Source organism: Microcebus murinus, chromosome 5 (assembly GCF_040939455.1).
Source record: "Microcebus murinus isolate Inina chromosome 5, M.murinus_Inina_mat1.0, whole genome shotgun sequence".
NCBI lineage: Eukaryota > Metazoa > Chordata > Mammalia > Primates > Cheirogaleidae > Microcebus > Microcebus murinus.
In genome coordinates, this window is record NC_134108.1 from 110,096,647 (window position 1) to 110,113,656 (window position 17,010).

General features: G+C 53.6%; 1 protein-coding gene across 8 annotated transcripts in view; it reads right to left on the bottom strand.

Moving 5' to 3' along the window:
- The window catches only part of SYNGAP1 (synaptic Ras GTPase activating protein 1), a 33,714-nt gene that overhangs the window by 8,008 nt on the left and 8,696 nt on the right, over nt 1-17,010 (bottom strand). For 6 of the 8 annotated variants that reach the window (XM_012791308.2, XM_076003427.1, XM_020286950.2 and 3 more), the window contains 13 exons: nt 13,560-13,651; nt 13,029-13,150; nt 9,923-10,076; nt 9,594-9,692; nt 6,439-7,062; nt 6,167-6,311; nt 5,807-5,951; nt 4,095-4,331; nt 3,742-3,943; nt 3,355-3,533; nt 2,669-2,710; nt 1,214-2,285; nt 645-818 (listed from right to left, as the gene is read on the bottom strand). In XM_012791308.2, the coding sequence (XP_012646762.1) occupies nt 645-818; nt 1,214-2,285; nt 2,669-2,710; nt 3,355-3,533; nt 3,742-3,943; nt 4,095-4,331; nt 5,807-5,951; nt 6,167-6,311; nt 6,439-7,062; nt 9,594-9,692; nt 9,923-10,076; nt 13,029-13,150; nt 13,560-13,651 (3,287 nt within the window). The remainder of the gene's footprint in view (nt 1-644; nt 819-1,213; nt 2,286-2,668; nt 2,711-3,354; nt 3,534-3,741; nt 3,944-4,094; nt 4,332-5,806; nt 5,952-6,166; nt 6,312-6,438; nt 7,063-9,593; nt 9,693-9,922; nt 10,077-13,028; nt 13,151-13,559; nt 13,652-17,010) is intronic. The other 2 variants (XM_020286949.2, XM_076003426.1) reach the window with 1 other exon arrangement.

The window sequence follows — 17,010 nt, forward strand, 5'->3', positions numbered from 1 at the left end:
ACTGTACCCAGAAATCAGAGATAATTTCCAGCCAGCCCTAAGCCAGGCCCAGAACACATGGGGGAGACACAGGAAGAAGAGACATGGGATGGGAGAAGCAGGTGCTGTTCCACATGTGACGCCCTCCTTGGCTCTGTCCTGGGGATAGGGGATCTTCAGGCGAATCCCAGGCTGAGAATCTAGGAATGCACAGCGACCCTTTGTCACCTATGCCCATGGTTCAGTGGCGGGATAAGCCTGACATCCATCATAGTACAACTGCAATCCCTTCTACCCCAGCCAGTGTGTTCGCTTCCACTGCTAGTAAAGGAACTCTTCCTTTCCTGAGCAGTCGCAAGAGCCAGGGCTTATGGTCTCTCTGGGAAAGAACATGGGAGTAAGCCTAAAATAGCACATGCTATTCCCTAGATAGTCTATGTTAACATATAACCTACAAAGTGGAGTAGAAAGTGGCTTTTAACAACTGATTGTGTGTCTCTGGTCTCCCCAGGTGGACTGAGAGCTTCTAAAGAGAGGGGATCAGGTCTTTGTCTTTTCTTTCCACCACAACTACCTGACCCTGGATGTTTCCCCTGGAAGTGACTAAAGGTCTCCCCTGTGGGTGAAAGGAAGGACCAAGCTTGGGCTGGTAGGGCCCAGCGTACCCTATCCAGCCGGCTCTCATCCATCGATTTCGAGTACTCCTTGAGCTTGTACTCTTCCCGCTCGATGTGGGCACTCTCGATGTCAGCTGACAGGTGAGGCATATTGGAGACCCAGGCCACCGTCCGCTCAGAGGCTGGCATCGTGGGGTTCAGTGTAGATGGCGTCTGAGAATGCTGTGACAAGGTGAGGTAGGGACAAACAGAGAGAGAGGAAAGGTAGGAAAAGGCAGGTGCATTTAAAGGGAGAGCATAGCCAAAGGAGAAAACAGTCCCAGTCCTACTGTCCTACTGCAGTCCTTATCACCTCTGAATGCCAGAAGTGACTTAGCATGTCCCCCCTCTGGAAGAGAGCACTAGGCAGGTAGGGATTTGGGGCTGTCATTCACTGCCATATTCTCAGTGCCTAGAACAGCACATGGCACACAGCAGGCCCACCATACATGTTTGTTTAATGACCAAAAGAAGGCAAGAAGATTAACTCAGACCACAGACTCTGTCCCACCCCCATCCCCATCTCCTCCTCCCTCCCTGCACATCACCCAACCCGCCTTCCTCCTGCCCTCACCTACCTGCTTGGTGATGGAGGGCTTGAGCCCTCCACCCCCTCCGCCACCACTGCCCCCGCTGCCCCCAATGCTGCCCTCCTTGCTGAGGCTCTGTTGCCGTGGACGGGCAGGGCCGTAACTCGGCTCCGGGGACTGCAACAGATTCCCACTGGATGGCCGGGGTTTCTGGGCGGCGCTGACTGTCAACTGCTGAGACTTGCCCCTCTGCAAAGGAGGTGGCTGGCCCCCGCCACTCCCGCCGCTGCCCCCACCACTCCCACCTCCAGGCCCTGAGGGGGCTGGCCTCTGGGGACCGATGGTGATCTGGGGAGGGGACAGCATGTGCTGCAGGTTGTCCTGGAGTGAGAGCTGCCGACGGGTGAAGTCAGTGCCAGAGGGTCCAAACTCATCACTGTAGCTGTGGCTGTGAAGGATGGAAGCAGCGGGGGGCTTGGGGACCCCTGAAGAAAGGTCCTCGCTCTTGCTATAGCCATGGAATGGGGCAAAGGTGTCCCCAGGGGGCTCTCCACCTCGGTGGTGGTGATGGTGGTGGTGGTGGTGGTGGGACGAAGGTGGACCATGGCCACCGCCCCCTCCATGGCCCCCTGGGGGGCCTGGCCCATCAGCAGCCATGTGGAAGAGAGGGTTCTGGAAGGAGAGGGGTATCCGCAGTTGCTGGGCAGGGACACCGTCCGTGGTGACACCCATCTGGCTGAGGCGCATGCCAGCTGCCGTGATGGAGGAGCCACTCCCCTGGGAGAGGCGACCGGCAGGCGCAGGCCGCAGCCCCAAGGCTGCCGTCAGTGAGGCCTGGCTTGAGTGCAGCAGGTCCCCTACGGCTGCCAGGTTGGAAACACTGCTGCTGTTGAGGCGGCCACCGGGCCCATCGCCCTGTAGGTCCAGCATGGACACACTCTTGTTGACACTCAGCATCTTCTGCTCTGGCTCTGTGATATCCGAGCTGCTCGTGCAGTATGCTGGCGAGGAACGGGCCAGGGGTGGACGGCTTACATAGAACAGGTCTTTACCCCCACCAGGTGGCGGTGGGGGCGGCTTTTCCTTGGTTGGGGAGGGGAGGCGAGCCATGTCCATAGAACTGTCAGAGGAAAGGGGGCACAGAGCAGCAGGTCAGGTCAGGGCTACTGGCGACTGAGCCTGCTGTGGTCTGGCACAGGCCTTGGGGTGAAAAGTGGGACCCACAGGGAAGGGCTGAGAGCTGGCAGTGGTAGCCCTGAAAAGGGCAGGCAAGGAGGATGGGAGGGGACAGGTGGGAAGAGGGAAAGGACAAGGCCCCTCCAGGAAGGGGGTGAGGCCTAGAAGAGGGGAGATGGGGCAGTAAGAGGAGGGATGAGGGGCAGGGCGGGGCTGATATGGAGGAGATGAGGCGCACTGAGGAAGACAGGCGAGCAGGGCGAAGGCCAGTGGAGCGGGAGAGGGAGCAGACAGGGGAGGAGGGCGGGGGAGGGGAGAGCCCCTCACCTGTTGAGGCCTCGAGCCATGAAGGACTGAAGGTCGATGGAGCTGGAGAGAGATGGAAAGAGGGGCAAGCACAGAGAGAGAGAAGGAGAGAGGTGTGGACAACGGGAAGGAGAGGCGGGAGTGGTGGGATGGGGATGGTGTCATGGAGGGAGACATGGGCAGAGGAACAAGCAGGGTGGCCATCAAAATAATGAGCAGCAGCTGGGGCACGGGCACTGCCGATGGGGTGGCTGCTAGGGCCGCAAGCAGGCTGCAGGCCCGCCAGCTCTCAGCTGCCCCCCTCCAGGTACTGGACCGCGGGCATGTCTGTGGGCTTCTGGCAGGGGGTTGGGGGGAGGCTTAGTTACCAACTAGTCTAGAGACATTTGAATATTTTTGACACCACATGTCTGAATCAACATGTGCTGGCTGAACCTTAGCCTGGGGACAAACATGGGCAGGCAGAGGGACCCTCAAGGCTGACACCTGAGCTGGGAGCTGGAGGAACCTCAGCCCTTCCCTGTGGCTCTGCCTTTCTGCTCCCTCTGGCAGGGCTCTCTGCCTACTGCTGACTGTACCTGCCTCCTTACCATTTTCCCTGAGAACTTGTTGCCTTTCCCTTCCTCTCAAGTCCTAGAGAGATGCACATAGGGCCCAGTGAGGAGTGCCAGATGGGAGCGCGGGGGTGGGAGTCCCAAGGCACTCACCTGTTGAGGTCCCGCATCATGTAGCCCTGCATCTCAGCCGACGGCCCCCGCAGTACCACGGGCTGAGGCCGGGGCCGCTCGCTCTGGCGGCTCGGCTGCCTCTGGATGTTGGGGTTCCTCAGAGCTGTGCTGATGTCGTTGAGGAGCCGGGGCAGTGGACCCAGCTTGAGGAGGGCTTCCTGGAAGGGTGAGGCTGTTACCTGGAGGCTAAGTGCCCAGCTCTAAGAGGGCCTCAGAGGGTGCAAGTGGAGGGGGTCTGAGCTGGGGTTGTGGTGGTGACACCTCAAGGAACAAGGACGGGAGAAAAATCTGTGCAGGGGGTAGTTTCTCAGGCCCCAGGAGCCTCTGGAGCCATCTGGGGACAGGGCAAAGGGGGCATCTGCTGACCTTGCTGAGCTGGGGCAGCACCTCCCAGAGCAGGGCATGCAGTGTGGAGAGCTCTCGGCCCAAGTCGATGTAACCCTCAAAGCTACTGCTGTTGGTCAGCGTGTCCAGGTTGGAGATCTCATACAGGAACTGCTGCATGGAACCCCACTCCAGCTCCAGAAACTCATTCATGAAGCCCAGAAAGTCCTCCTTTGAGGTAAACCTGGCCCCGGGACCCAGAAGGTGGAGGTCACACACATACAAAAGGCCTCACACCCAGCCTGCCTCAGGGTCTCCGGCTCTCAGGGGAGAGAGCTGGCTCCGGCTCCTACCCACCCTTAGCCCTGTCCCACCCTGCCTGAAGCTTTCCTCACTTGGAAAAGTTGGCCAGGTTCTGGATGACCTTGGCGATGAGGGTGAGGGTTCGTGAGGTCTGCTCATCTGGGTACTCCTGCATGAGCCCAAACAGACTGGGCGACATAATTGCTGGGCAGAGGAAGCGCAGGAAGAGCGAGGCGCTGATGAGCCTGTCGGCGATGTCCTCCCGGCCCCGCTCTGCGCAGCGCAGCCTCCAGGATGCAAACACCTCCTTCAGCTCCCTCGGGAACACGCTGGGGAGAAGGGGCGGGGAGACAGAGAGAAAGAGAAAGAAAGAGAGAGACCGGGACTGAGCCCCAGAGACCCTCAGCTTCTAGGGAACATGCTGAGGGGGGTGGTAGGAGGTGAGGGTGTGGAAACAGAGGGGAGAGAGACGGGGAGGGAGGGACTGCAGGAGGAAGGTGGAGGCTGCTGGAAGAATAGGGCCATGGCAGAGGGAACAGACAGATCAGGGAGAGAGAAATGGAGGGGGGAGAAAAGGTGAGGGGAGAGAGACATGTGGGAGAGAGACGGGGTGTGTGTGAGAGAGACAAGGAGAGGAGGAGAAGAAAAACAGACACCAGGGAGAGACAGAGATGGGAGAGAGATGGAGGGTCACTTGAGGTACAGGGAGCTCGGACCCCCCAACTCTTCTGGATTCCAGGGAAATGGGGATGGAGGTACCCCAGGCATGATCCCCAGTCCCTGGAATGGCTCAGCACTCATTCCCCCACCTCCCAGTTCCACTTCAACATCCAACTGACACCTTCAACTCAACTCAGGTGAACGGAGTTCACCATCTCCCCCACACCTCCAACTGGCTCCTCCTCCTGACTTCCCTGGTTCTGTCAGTGAGGCCACAGGTCTCCAACCACCAGCCTCATGGCCTCTTGAGTCATCGTGGCTCCCTACAGACATGCCCCTCCTTTCCAATCCGTAGACAGCTCCTACTGATCCTTTCCTCTGGGGCCTTACGGAGGCCCTCTCTACAGTTCAGTCACCGTCCTGATTTAGGATATGTTTTTTACACCCAACCCATTGACAATAGCCCCCCCAACTGGCCTGCACTTCATTTCCCTACTCCGGTCGTCCCCACACCCCACTCTACTTATGGATTAATCTTCTCAATCACAATAGTTTCTGGTGCGTTTAATGGCATCCTGTGACCTACTAATGAATTCCAACTCCTTCACCTAAGGCCTTTCAGAGTCTAACTCTAATCCCCCGTCCAGACATCGTTCCACCTCTCTTCATTATGAGCCAAGTATGCCATTAAATTACTGCCCCCTGAAAGCTTCTGGGCCTTCTCACCTTCATGCACGTGCCTGTCTCACAGCCTTCTGAAATGTCTTTCCTGCCCACCACGTCAGTATATCATAACCTAACCAGACTTCAAAGCCCAGCCCAGGGGCACCACTTCCTCACTTATCTCAATCAAAGCTCTGCCTTCTCTGATTCTGTGTTGCATGGGGGAGAGACCCTCACTCTGCACTTAACACATACTACAATGGTTCTATGGCTTCTTCTTTATCTAATCTGTCCCTACTCGTTCTGTGGAGGCCCTCTGAGGTCAGGGACCAGGCCTCGTTCACCTGTCTGCTCTATAGCACTCAGAACAATGTTTTGCCCATGACTGGTACTCAGTCCTCTGGAGATGGACAGATGGATGAACAGATGGACACACAACTTCCCCAGCCCTGGCTCCCCAGCCCAGCGTTCCCAGTCTCACCAGTGGGAGTTGACCACCTTGCACAGGGCCAACTCACAGCACATCCGCAGGTTGGCCTGGTGCTCAGCCAGACTGGATGCTGTGCACTTGATGGGGTCCACCTCGCAGTTCTCCTCAGACTCGTACAGAGCACGGATGAACTCCCCTGGGGGTGGGGTCACAACAGGGAATGGTCACACTTTCCAAAGGCAGGGACACGGCTGCCTAGGTTGGGGGGACTGCAGAATCAGGTGGTTAGAGGCTGAACAAGGAAGCTTCAAGCTGAGGAAGGGTGCACTCAGGGTCTGGGGTCGCCAGGTCTAGGGTTGGGGTGGATATCTGGTAGGTTTGGGATGAAGAAGGCCTGAGGGTAGGCCGTACCAATGGCATCCTTGAGGTATTTCTGACCAATCAGTCTCATATACTCTTCTATGGCTTTAGTGGCGAGCGTGTTCTCGCGGAATATGAGGTGCTCCCGTTCCATGAACCGGTCTACCTCAGACATGGCCATGTCTGAAAGAAAGTCCTGGGGCCCAGGAAGATCCAAGAGTCAGCCTCTGCACAACCCATTCTCCTGGATTTGCGCCATCCTTACTAAACCCCGACCAAGTCCCCATTCTCAAGTCACCTTTCCCTGAGGGTACAACACTCACCTTGGCCTTGCCTGTACTCTGCAGGATGTGAACCAATGCACTGGCAACTTCCTCTTTGCCCTTGACATTCAGAGCAGGCTCCAATACGGCACACAGCATCCGATAATGGTTGGTGACATACTCCGCAAACTCTTTATATAGCTCCATGGGCAGGATGCTCATTGTCTGGTAACGTGCTTTCAGCCGCACAGCCGGGCAACCTCCTTTGCCCTTGCCCCCTGAGCCACCCCCTGACCCTCCTCCACCTCCCGAGCCCATGCCCCCGGAGCCCCCACTGCCTGTTGGCAGGGTTACAGGGTACCACTGCTCTGTGAAGTGGCGCCCAGCCAGGGTGGCCACTGGCACAGTCACTAGGCCGACATAGCCAGCCTTGTCCTTCTTGCGCTTTTTGTCTGAGTCACGGTACAGATGCAGCCGCAGGGCACGGACAGCCGGCAGGTTGTTAAACTCGAAGTGCTCGCCCCAGAAGACGGTGTCCCCTGAGGCAGAGCGGGGCTTGGAGGTGGTGCGTGCATACAGCATGTCATCCAGGCACAGCTCACAGTAGTACCGCTTCTTGGGGGGCAGCTCCCGGGCCTCTATGATCCACAGCTTCAGCACATTGTCTACCCGGCGGCTGTTGTCCTGGCATGGTGGGGTGGGCATTGTGAATAAAGGGGAAGGGACACAGAGACAGAGACACAAAAAGAGGAGAGTCAGTGAGAAAGGGCGATAGAGACGACAATCCTAAGACTGAGAGCTGTATGTACTAGGTTGAACAGCGTCCCCGCAAAATTCATGTCTACCCTGAACCTATGAATGTGACCTTGTTAGGAAATAGGATCCTTGCAGGTGTAATCAAATTAAGATGAGGTCATTATGGATTAGGGTGGACCCTTAATCTAATGACTACTGTCTTTATATGGAGAGGGAGAGTCAGAGATGCAAAGATACAGAGACATGCATAAAGAAGCCAGCTGAGTGAAGACAGAGGCAGAAATCAGCTGGATGCAGCTGTAAGCCAAGGAATGCCAAGACTTGCTAGTAACCTCCAGAAGCTATGAGAGGCAAGGAAGGGTTCTCCTTAGAGTATATATGGGAGCATGGCCCTGCTGGCACCTTGATTGTGGACTTTTAACCTCTTGAACTGTGAGAAAATAAATGTGTTGTTTCAGGTGACCCAGTTTGTAATTTGTTTCAGCAGCCCCAGGAAACTAATATAGAAGGTAGCTCATATGCTAGATAATAGAATCAATATCAGTAAACATTTTAAAAGCTGGAATAACAAACTGAAAATATTAAGGTGGAATTTAAAAAGGAAAATTAGAAAATCCTACAGAGACAATCAGAAAATTGCAAAACAAAACAAAACAACTGGGTAAATATGGGATGTCTAAGCCTTGACAGTCAGTGTAAGAAGGGCCTGGGGAGATGCAGTGGATCACAAACTCGTAGTTCGTGAGTCGCAATGTGGTGAAAAGGAGAGCGTGGTGTTTGGACTCTCCATAGGTCAGATCATGTCCAGCATCTTGGCTGGAGTTCTTTAAGAAGGACATTGAGGCCAGGCCGGGTGGCTCACGCCTGTAATCCCAGCACTCTGGGAGCCTGAGGCAGGAGGATCGCTTGAGCTGAGTAGTTCCAGACCAGCCTGAGCAAGAGCAAGACCCCCTCTCTACTAAAAATTGAAAAATTAGCCAGGCATGGTGGTATGCGCCTTATAGTCCCAGTTACTTGGCAGGCTGAGGCAGGAGGGTCGCTTGAGCCCAGGAGTTTGAGGTTGCTGTGAGCTAGGCTGACACCATGGCACTCTAGCCTGGGTGACAGAACAACATTTTGTCTCAAAAAAAAAAGGATATTGAGACACAAGAGTTCTCCCAGAGGAGGATGACCAGGACTATGTGTTTGCTAGAAACTGGAATACAGAAAATAGCTGGCAGGACTGTGAGCATTTCTCCTGGGAAGGGGAAGTCTTAGAAAGAACACAGACTCACAGAATTTCTGTACCAAAGGGACCTTATTCAGGCGTCCTCAAACTATGGCCTGCGGGCCACATGTCCCCTGCCTGGGACGTTTATCTGGCCTGCCAGGTGTTTTTGCTGATGCTGCCTGTCATGCTTAGCAGCCGACTCATCCCGGACCCACAGTGTGCACTCTCCAACGATCTAAGGGACAGTGAACTGGCCCCCTGTTTAAAAAGTTTGAGGAGGGGGGCATGGGCAATATAAGTAACCTTAACACTTGTACCCCCATAATACACTAAAAAAAGAAAAAGTTTGAGGACCCCTGTTATAGATCATTCAGTCCAACCCATTCCTACCAATTCCCTGTCTTTTAGAAAGGAAAGCAAGGTGCAGAGACTGGGCCAAGTGACTGTGTCCTGTAGAAATGCTGCAAGCAGGGTATTAGTGAGGCATTCCTGCCAATAGGAAAGCTGGACCAGAGGACTTCCAAAGCCCTGTCAACTCTGTAAGTCTGTGATTTCTATGGTAGAGAAACAGGTAATAAGGTAGGGTAGCAGTTTGGAAAGAAAGAGAAAAGAACAATTGCAAAGCTGTGGAAACAACCCAAGTGCCTATCAATTCATGAGTGGATTAATAAAATGTGGTATATGTGTACCATGGAGTACTACTCAGCTTTAAGAAACAACAGTGATATAGCACATCTTGCATATTCCTGGATAGAGCTGCAACCCATTCTACTAAGTGAAGTATCTCAAGAATGGAAAAAATAGCACCACATGTACTCACCAGCAAATTGGTATTAACGGATCAACACCTAAGTGGACATATAGGAGTAACATTTATCGGGTGTCGGGAGGGTGGGAGGTGGGAGGAGGGAATGGGTATATACAACCAAACGAGTAAGATGTGCAACATGTGAGGGATGGACAGGCTTGAAGCTCTTACTCGAGGGGGGAGGGGTGCATGGGCAATTTATATAACCTTAACACTTATACCCCCATAATATGCTAAAAGAAAAAAGAAAAAAAGAGAGAGAAAAGAAATGGGGAACTCAAAATAATGAGGGTCACACCCTGCCAGTCTAGGTCCCCTATATCTCAATCCTCTCCTCCTCCAAGTCTCCCCTCCTGTAACTCACCTTCCTCCCTAGCCCCCACTTCCCTTGTGGCATGACCTTTGCCCTGTGCATGCTGTGTCCCCTTGACTCCCTAATACCTTGTTGGGTTTTACTGCCCGCTGTAGATTCTCGATCCATTTGTCCCTTTCAGCTGCAGACCGACAGGCAAAACATTTTGTTCCCGATGATGTTGTTACCTAGAGAGGGTGTGGAGTTGCGGGATGTGGCTCCAGAGAGGCAGTGACTCCTAAGGACTGAAGACTCCACCACCATCTCTTCCTCCCTGGACTATCCTCCTTTCTCCCAGCCCCAGAGGTTTCTGTTTCCTTGACATCCCCACCTGTGCCACCTTCCCTAGGCCTCCATGCCTGCCCCCCAAACTTCATTACTCCTCCCTTTTGGCCCTCCAGCACACTATACCCAGTACCTCAAAGCAGAACTCCTGGCCCAGGATGGAGCTATGCACTGGCTTGATAATGGAATCTTCATCCAGGTTGAGCTCCAAGGCCTCGGCTGCACTGCTAGGACTCAGCAAGGACTCGTGAGAGTGTGACTCCTTAAAGCTTTGCATCAGCCGGGCCCTGGCAGGCAAGAGGTTCAGGAGACAGGGTCAGGACCCCACTCTTCTTACACACACGGGGTGTCCCGCATCATTGGTCTGGCTCTAGGAGGGAGACTTGGAGACATGGCTGCCTGAACCCCCTTCCCACGCAGACAAAGAGAGAGAAAGAAACCCAGCCTATCCCTGGGAAAGACCTAAAAGGTGTGAGAGGAACCAGAACTCTTTAAGAAACTTCCCCACTCTCAGTTCACACCCAAGGGTTTGCGAGGACTGGGAATGTTTAGAATATCTTGATCCAGGCCAGTGGCTCACGCCTGTCATCCTAGCACTCCGGGAGGCCGAGGTGGGCAGATTGCTCAAGGTCAGGAGTTCGAAACCAGCCTGAGCAAGAGCAAGACCCCGTCTCTACTATAAATAAAAACAAATTAATTGGCAAAAAAATATATATAGAAAAAATTAGCCGGGCATGATGGCGCATGCCTGTAGTCCCAGCTACTTGGGAAGCTGAGGCAGAAGGATTGCTTGAGCCCAGGAGTTTGAGGTTGCTGTGAGCTAGGCTGGCGTCACGGCACTCACTCTAGCCTGGGCAACAAAGTGAGACTCTGTCTAAAATAATAATAATAATAATAATATCTCAATCCAGAAATGGACCACAGCAGAAAAGCAAAGCGGGGGGGGGGGGGGGGGAAGAACAGAGAATAAGGTAGGTTTCGGACATTTCTACATAGGACTCCAGGTGACTTCAGAAACCAGAGTCTAGGCCAGGTGTGGTGGCTCATGCCTGTAATCCTAGCACTCTGGGAGACTGAGGCAGGTGGATTGCTCGAGGTCAGGAGTTTGAAACCAGCTTGAGCAAAAGTGAGACCCCATCTCTACTAAAAATAGAAATAAATTAATTGGCCAACTAAAAATACATAGAAAAAAAAATTAGCCAGACATGGTGGCACATGCCTGTAGTCCCAGCTACTTGGGAGGCCGAGACAGAAGGATTGCTTGAGCCTAGGAGTTTGAGGTTGCTGTGAGCCAGGCTGATGCCACGGCACTCTAGCCTCTAGCCGGGCAACAGAGTGAGACTCTGTCTCAAAAAAAAAAAAAAGAAAGAAATCAGAGTCTCTATTTAAGGGAAACTAAACAATGGAAGTAAAGAACTGGAGGCACAGGCTGGAAGCGGTGGCTCACACCTATAATCCTAGCACTCTGGGAGGCTGAGGCGGGTGGATTGCTCAAGGTCAGGAGTTCGAAACCAGCCTCAGCCACACCCCGTCTCTACTCTAAATAGAAAGAAATTAATTGACCAACTAAAAATATATATACAAAAAAATTAGCCAGGCATGGTGGCACATGCCTATAGTCCCAGCTACTTGGGAGGCTGAGGCAGAAGGATTGCTTGACCCCAAGAGTTTGAGGTTGCTGTGAGCTAGGCTGATGCCACAGCACTCACTCTAGGCTGGGCAACAAAGTGAGACTCTGTCTCAAAAAAAAAAAAAAAGGACTGGAGATGCAGAGAAGGTATTTTTCTGGCCCGGGGCCTGGCACACAGCTAGTACCTAATAAACATTTAATGATTCACAGAAGGAATGAACAAAACATAAGAGGACAAGTTTTAGCAGAACCAAAGGAAAGAGTGAGGGCAAAACCTAAGAAATAGGAGAAAGCTGTGGGCAGAAAAGAGCAGAATGATGATAAGAGACAGAGCTTGAGGACTGGGAGAAGAGGAGGCAGGGCAAGGAGAAGAGGGCAGCAAAGGTATGTGCAGCAAGACAGAGAATGAGGGAAGACTGGGAGGGGGACTGAGAGGACAAAAGGCAGAAAATCCCTGCAGGAGGGCAGAAGATAAAGGGGCTGGGGGACAGAATGACAGGGGCGGGGCAGTAAGCAGGATGAAGATGGGCAGGCGATGAAGAGTAGAGAGCAGTGGGAAAGCAGGAGGGGAGCTCGGGTGTGGGAGCCTCCAAGAAGTTATTTATAGCAGCCCCGTCATCGCAGGCTCTGGCTGCCGTCAGTGCTACGAAGACGAAGACGCTCCCCCCCCCGGCCCCTCTCCCCCGCCCCCGTGGCCAGGAATACCATGCCTTCACCCCCTGCCGGCCCAAATCCAGCTCTGACAACATCGCAGGGGGCAGGGAAAGGTGTGACTCACCTTTTCCCAACCTCTCTACCTGCCCAATCCTGGAGGTGGCCAGACACAGGGGTAGGGAAGGGTGGGGGGTGGGGAGGGTGGTGTTACCCAGGGCAGGAAAGAGACTAGGTAAGGGGAAAACCCAGAGAGGGATCCCCAGGAGGCAGATACCAGAGACACAAAGCAGGTCTCCTCTGGCCCACCCTCTAGATAGTACCCCCTGGACTTCTCTGAGGGCTTTGTCCTCATGCCTCAGTCCATGGATTGTTCCCCATTCTGTCACCCTGCATACCTGTCCCGGCCTCCCCCTTCTCTGCCATGCTCTCTATTGTCCCTTCCCTCATCCACTGCTGAGGTCCCTGAGTTCATATATTAACACTAGCCACCCCAGCCCCACTCCAACCCACCGCCCTGTATTTCCCACCCTTCCCTTACACCCTTCCACCTAGATCCTACAGCTCCCTCTCCTACCAACCCACTGCCCCTTTCCCTGGATTCCTTAAATGTTCCTCCAGGGTCACTCCTTCTCTGTCCTGTACAGCTCCTATGATCTAGACTGGAGCCCATCCTTCTGCCAGCCTGAGAAGTCCCTCCTTGGCTTCACCTTCATTCCCTTTCCTATCTCTGCTAGTCCTCTCCCTGCACCCTAGCCCTCTCCTGCTGTTTACAGAGCCCTATACCCTAGCTCTTCTCTGTTGTGTCTCCTGCCCCATGACATGCCCCAACCAACTTGAGTCCTTCAACCTTTGCACACAGATAACCCCCTTCCTCCCCATCTCACTCAAAAGATCCTATATATTACACATTATATATATTACATCAATCTCATCCCACGTGCCCCAGTCCCTGTACCGGTCATGGTCAGCACTTCGGAAGCGAGGCAGGATCTGGCGAAAGCTGCTGGTCCGGTCAAGTTTGGGTTGTGACTTCGTGCGTTTGATGGAGCTTTTTAGCCGCCGGCTCAGGAAGCCTTGCTGGGGGGGAAATGGGGATGGGGTGGGTTGGGGCAGGGTCAGTTTTACCTACCCATCCCTCAGCTGGTAGAGAGTCCTGGATGGAAGTGGCATGGGGGAAAAAGGGAAGTCTCTGGAGGTGAGGAAAGGGGGATAGGAGCCCTGATACCAGATCGTCTCCCTTGCAGTGCAAGCATACACACAAACATGCCAGCTTGGAGAAGGCGGGAGGTCCGAGAAGCAGGGGGGCAGAGCCAAGAAGGGGGAAACCAAAGGGGTGGGGAAACACACACACACACACACACACACACACACACACACACAAGCGCTCTCATTCTCTCTCACCCCCCTCCTACCCCCTTTCTCAGAATCGTGCTATGGCTGAAGGGGGGAGCCAGCTGAGCCACAACTGGCAGGTGCTCTCACTCACCGAGGGCCGGAAGGGTGCAGCGGGGGCGGCCTCCATGCTGTACTGCTTCCCCCCTGGGACACTCTTCCTCCTCGAGCGACCCAAGTGGTATTCTGGAGGGGAGGAAGGGGCCAGAAGGGAAGTTGGGGGGAGGGTACCAGGAGGGATGCTATTTACCCAGGTTCCACCCCTCACCCCAGTGCCTTCCTCCACCTCCCTCTGCCCCTCAGCTCTGGCCTCACCTACCCCCTGGAAAGCAGCAAGAAGAGCAGCAGCGATGGAGAGGCTGGCAGTGGGAAGGAGGGGGCAAGGAACCTGAGCCGGAGCCCCCTGAAGGGGATGGGGTGGGAGGCCTTAGACCCATGACTGGGGCTGGCAGTCAGCAGGGGGGCATGGCTGAGAGGGTCAGTAAAACCCCAGCAATGAAGGACACTGAGGATCCAGGAAGGCTAGGTCCCTGGTACCAACCCTCACCAGAAGGGGCTAGCTGGGGTGAAAGATAGGTTAGAGGTCATTGCCCATAGGTAGGCTTTCCTCTTCTCCCAGCTGGGGACATCTTCTACCTGCTCCCTACCTCCTGGAACCCCTGAGTGTCTGGAGGGCCAGGGCTGCCTCCCATGACCCCCTCCCTGGACTGGAGGGGGTGGTCTTGAAAGAGACCTGTGAAGAGTGGCAGTGGGAAAAGCCTAGGGAGAGAAAACCTAAGGAAGGGGCAGGTGGGGGAAGGGAGAAGGAGCTGGTTCCACGTGCACTGCAGTGACAGGGGCTTAGAGGGGAAAGGGCAAAGGGGGAAAGCAGAAAATGCAGGGGAGTGGGCAGGGAGTGAGGAGGATGGGCGGTGGGGGTTTAGGGACTCCCAAGCAAAGGTAGGGAGAGGAAGAGGAGGGGAGGTGAATGCAGATGAAGCTCAACCTGCCAAGAGCCTAGAGGGATGGCAGCTCTGAAGAGGGAAGCTGAGACTCTGCTGGCAGGGAATTTAGAGGGGCTGAGGGGCTGGAGGAGAATGAAAGTGGGGGGATGCCAAGCTCCGGCTCCAGCTCCAGAATGGCTGCCCAGGCCTGGGCTCCCCCCTCAGCCCCACAGTCACCACTGCAGCCAATGGGGGGGCAGGTGCTGCATCAGGGGCGGGGCCATCATCTCCATGGTAACAAGAAGCTACAGGCTGGGGGGGGGGGTGGACCGGAAGAGCTGCCTGTTAACCCTCTAGGTTCCAGAACAGAACAAAGGAGGGCCACAATTATTTTTTCACTGTCTGCTTCCAGAATTGCAAATTGCCCTAGAATCAGTCTCCAGCTTCCCATTACTTATAAAACCCAGATGTTAGGAGGTTTGCATACAGAAATGTGGATGCCATGACACAAGTACCCTATTAGTTCTGCAGGAACACATGTAGAGCACAGAAACATACACTGAGTGGTGGAGGTACGTGTATATGAGAACCATGATATAAAAAATCAATAGGGATCTATGTGTTTCTGAGACAAACAGACAACTGTGAGCACCAGAGTAGAATGGATCCACATTCTGAGACCCTGAAGCCCACACACCCCATGGGATACATGCTTAGACATATGTAAGCACTGCAACAGGGAGTACATACTTGAACCCAGACACCCACATGAGAGCTGCAGATGTGGACTTTGTGGCCCAAGTCCCTTGGGCAATCATGTGGGCAGCACACTGCAGAAATAGACATGTAACCCTAAGACACACATGTCCCCCACACAGGGAAATGCCAGTTTAACCCCTAAGATACATGCTTGAGTACACCATGATCCCAACCACATAAAGGTATTCCCATAACCCAGAAGCATAAACATCTTTCATTCACATGAAAAGTACAACCACATCTACTCTGTTTTGGGACAACCTCCTTTTTTCCCCAGCCCTTCCCTGACTCCAACACAGACATCAGTAATTGCTACCAGAGTAAAGAAAAATGAGGAGCAAATGTGTTAATTTGTCCTGTTACACACTAAGCAATGCATCCAAGGGTTCAAGATATCTCTTTCCTAGCTACGATTCTCTGCACTTCTCGGCATGGCTGCCTCCCTTTATTTCAGGGAGCCCAGCTCAGCCATCATTCCCAGACGCACGCTTCTCTGATAAAGCCATAAAGTCCAACTTTAAACCCACTCAAATTTTGCTTTGGAACTAAAACATCAACAGAAGGAGAATGAATTTTCAAATTGGTTTGCTTGGTTCTTGGAAGTAACATAACCTTATACATATTACCAAGAACTAAGATCCACAAACTCACACATAAGTCACAGGTACATGGAGGCCACATAAACATATGCTTACAAAGACTCACTGCCATAAGGAAAAGACTAACAGACACACAGAAGAAAGGGGCCTAGTGTGATAGAAAGATAGGACAGCCTGTTATTAGTGCTGCATGCAGTGACATGTACAGAGAACACAGCACACATCCATGTACACACAATGTGTACAGAGCAAACCCGAAAAGCATATACTGTGATCCTGAGTCTCCATGTCCCATCCTTGCACGTTATATACAGGCATGCACACACTTAACAACCACCTACACAAACCCGTAACACAGGCATTGTGCACACACCCACACATGTACACACCCTGTGTACACACACAATTGCACTCTCACATACATAGAGCAAGAGCTTGGACTCCTGCCCCTCCAATGTCTCTAATCTTACAATCACCCACAGAATCTCCCCTGCCCTCCAATCCCCCAAATCCCTAATCTTCCCTTTGGCCTTTCTTCCACTCCACACCCAGCTGGCAGCTCTCAAGGAGAGCCAGGGAGCAAGGTTGCCAGAGAAGGATGAAAAACAGGGTTGCCCAGAGAGCAGAGAAATGGGAGACAGCGAGTGCTCTGTGCTGGGGATATGAACCTCTAATGACAGTCCCTGCCATGACAGGCCTCACTGTGAGCTAGCCTCTATGCCTGAGTGGCCTCCCCTGATCCAACCACGGCTAACCCTACAGGGCCTACACAAATCCAGTGTCCTCTCCTATCTTCCTCCCATTCCTCTTTCAGAGACCATTTTACCAAAAGGCCTCTCTCCTCCACCCATCCTTTCCACTCCCAGGCCCCTTCTCCCCCTGTCTCCATCCAGTTCCCCATCTTGAGCTCTTATTCCCTCCTCTCTTCTGAATCTAGCTCTGCTCTCTTCCCCCGTTCCCCTTCTCCAGCTATTCTTTCTCCCTGGCTCTCTCTTCTCCTCTTCAAACCTCTCTCATTCCTCCTCTCCCCTTTTCTCCCTACTTTCCTCTTTACTCCACTTCTCCCCTTTTCAGCTTTTCTGTCCCCACTCCCTGACCAAGCAGGGGCTCACACCTGCCTAGCCCAAAGGTATTGCATACACATTAGGGTTCCAAGGAACACACTTACACACACTCCCCCGCCCCCACCACTAGCACACCACCCACATCCAGGCACACCACCCACATCCAGACACGCCCTGGGCATCCATCCTGGGATTGACAC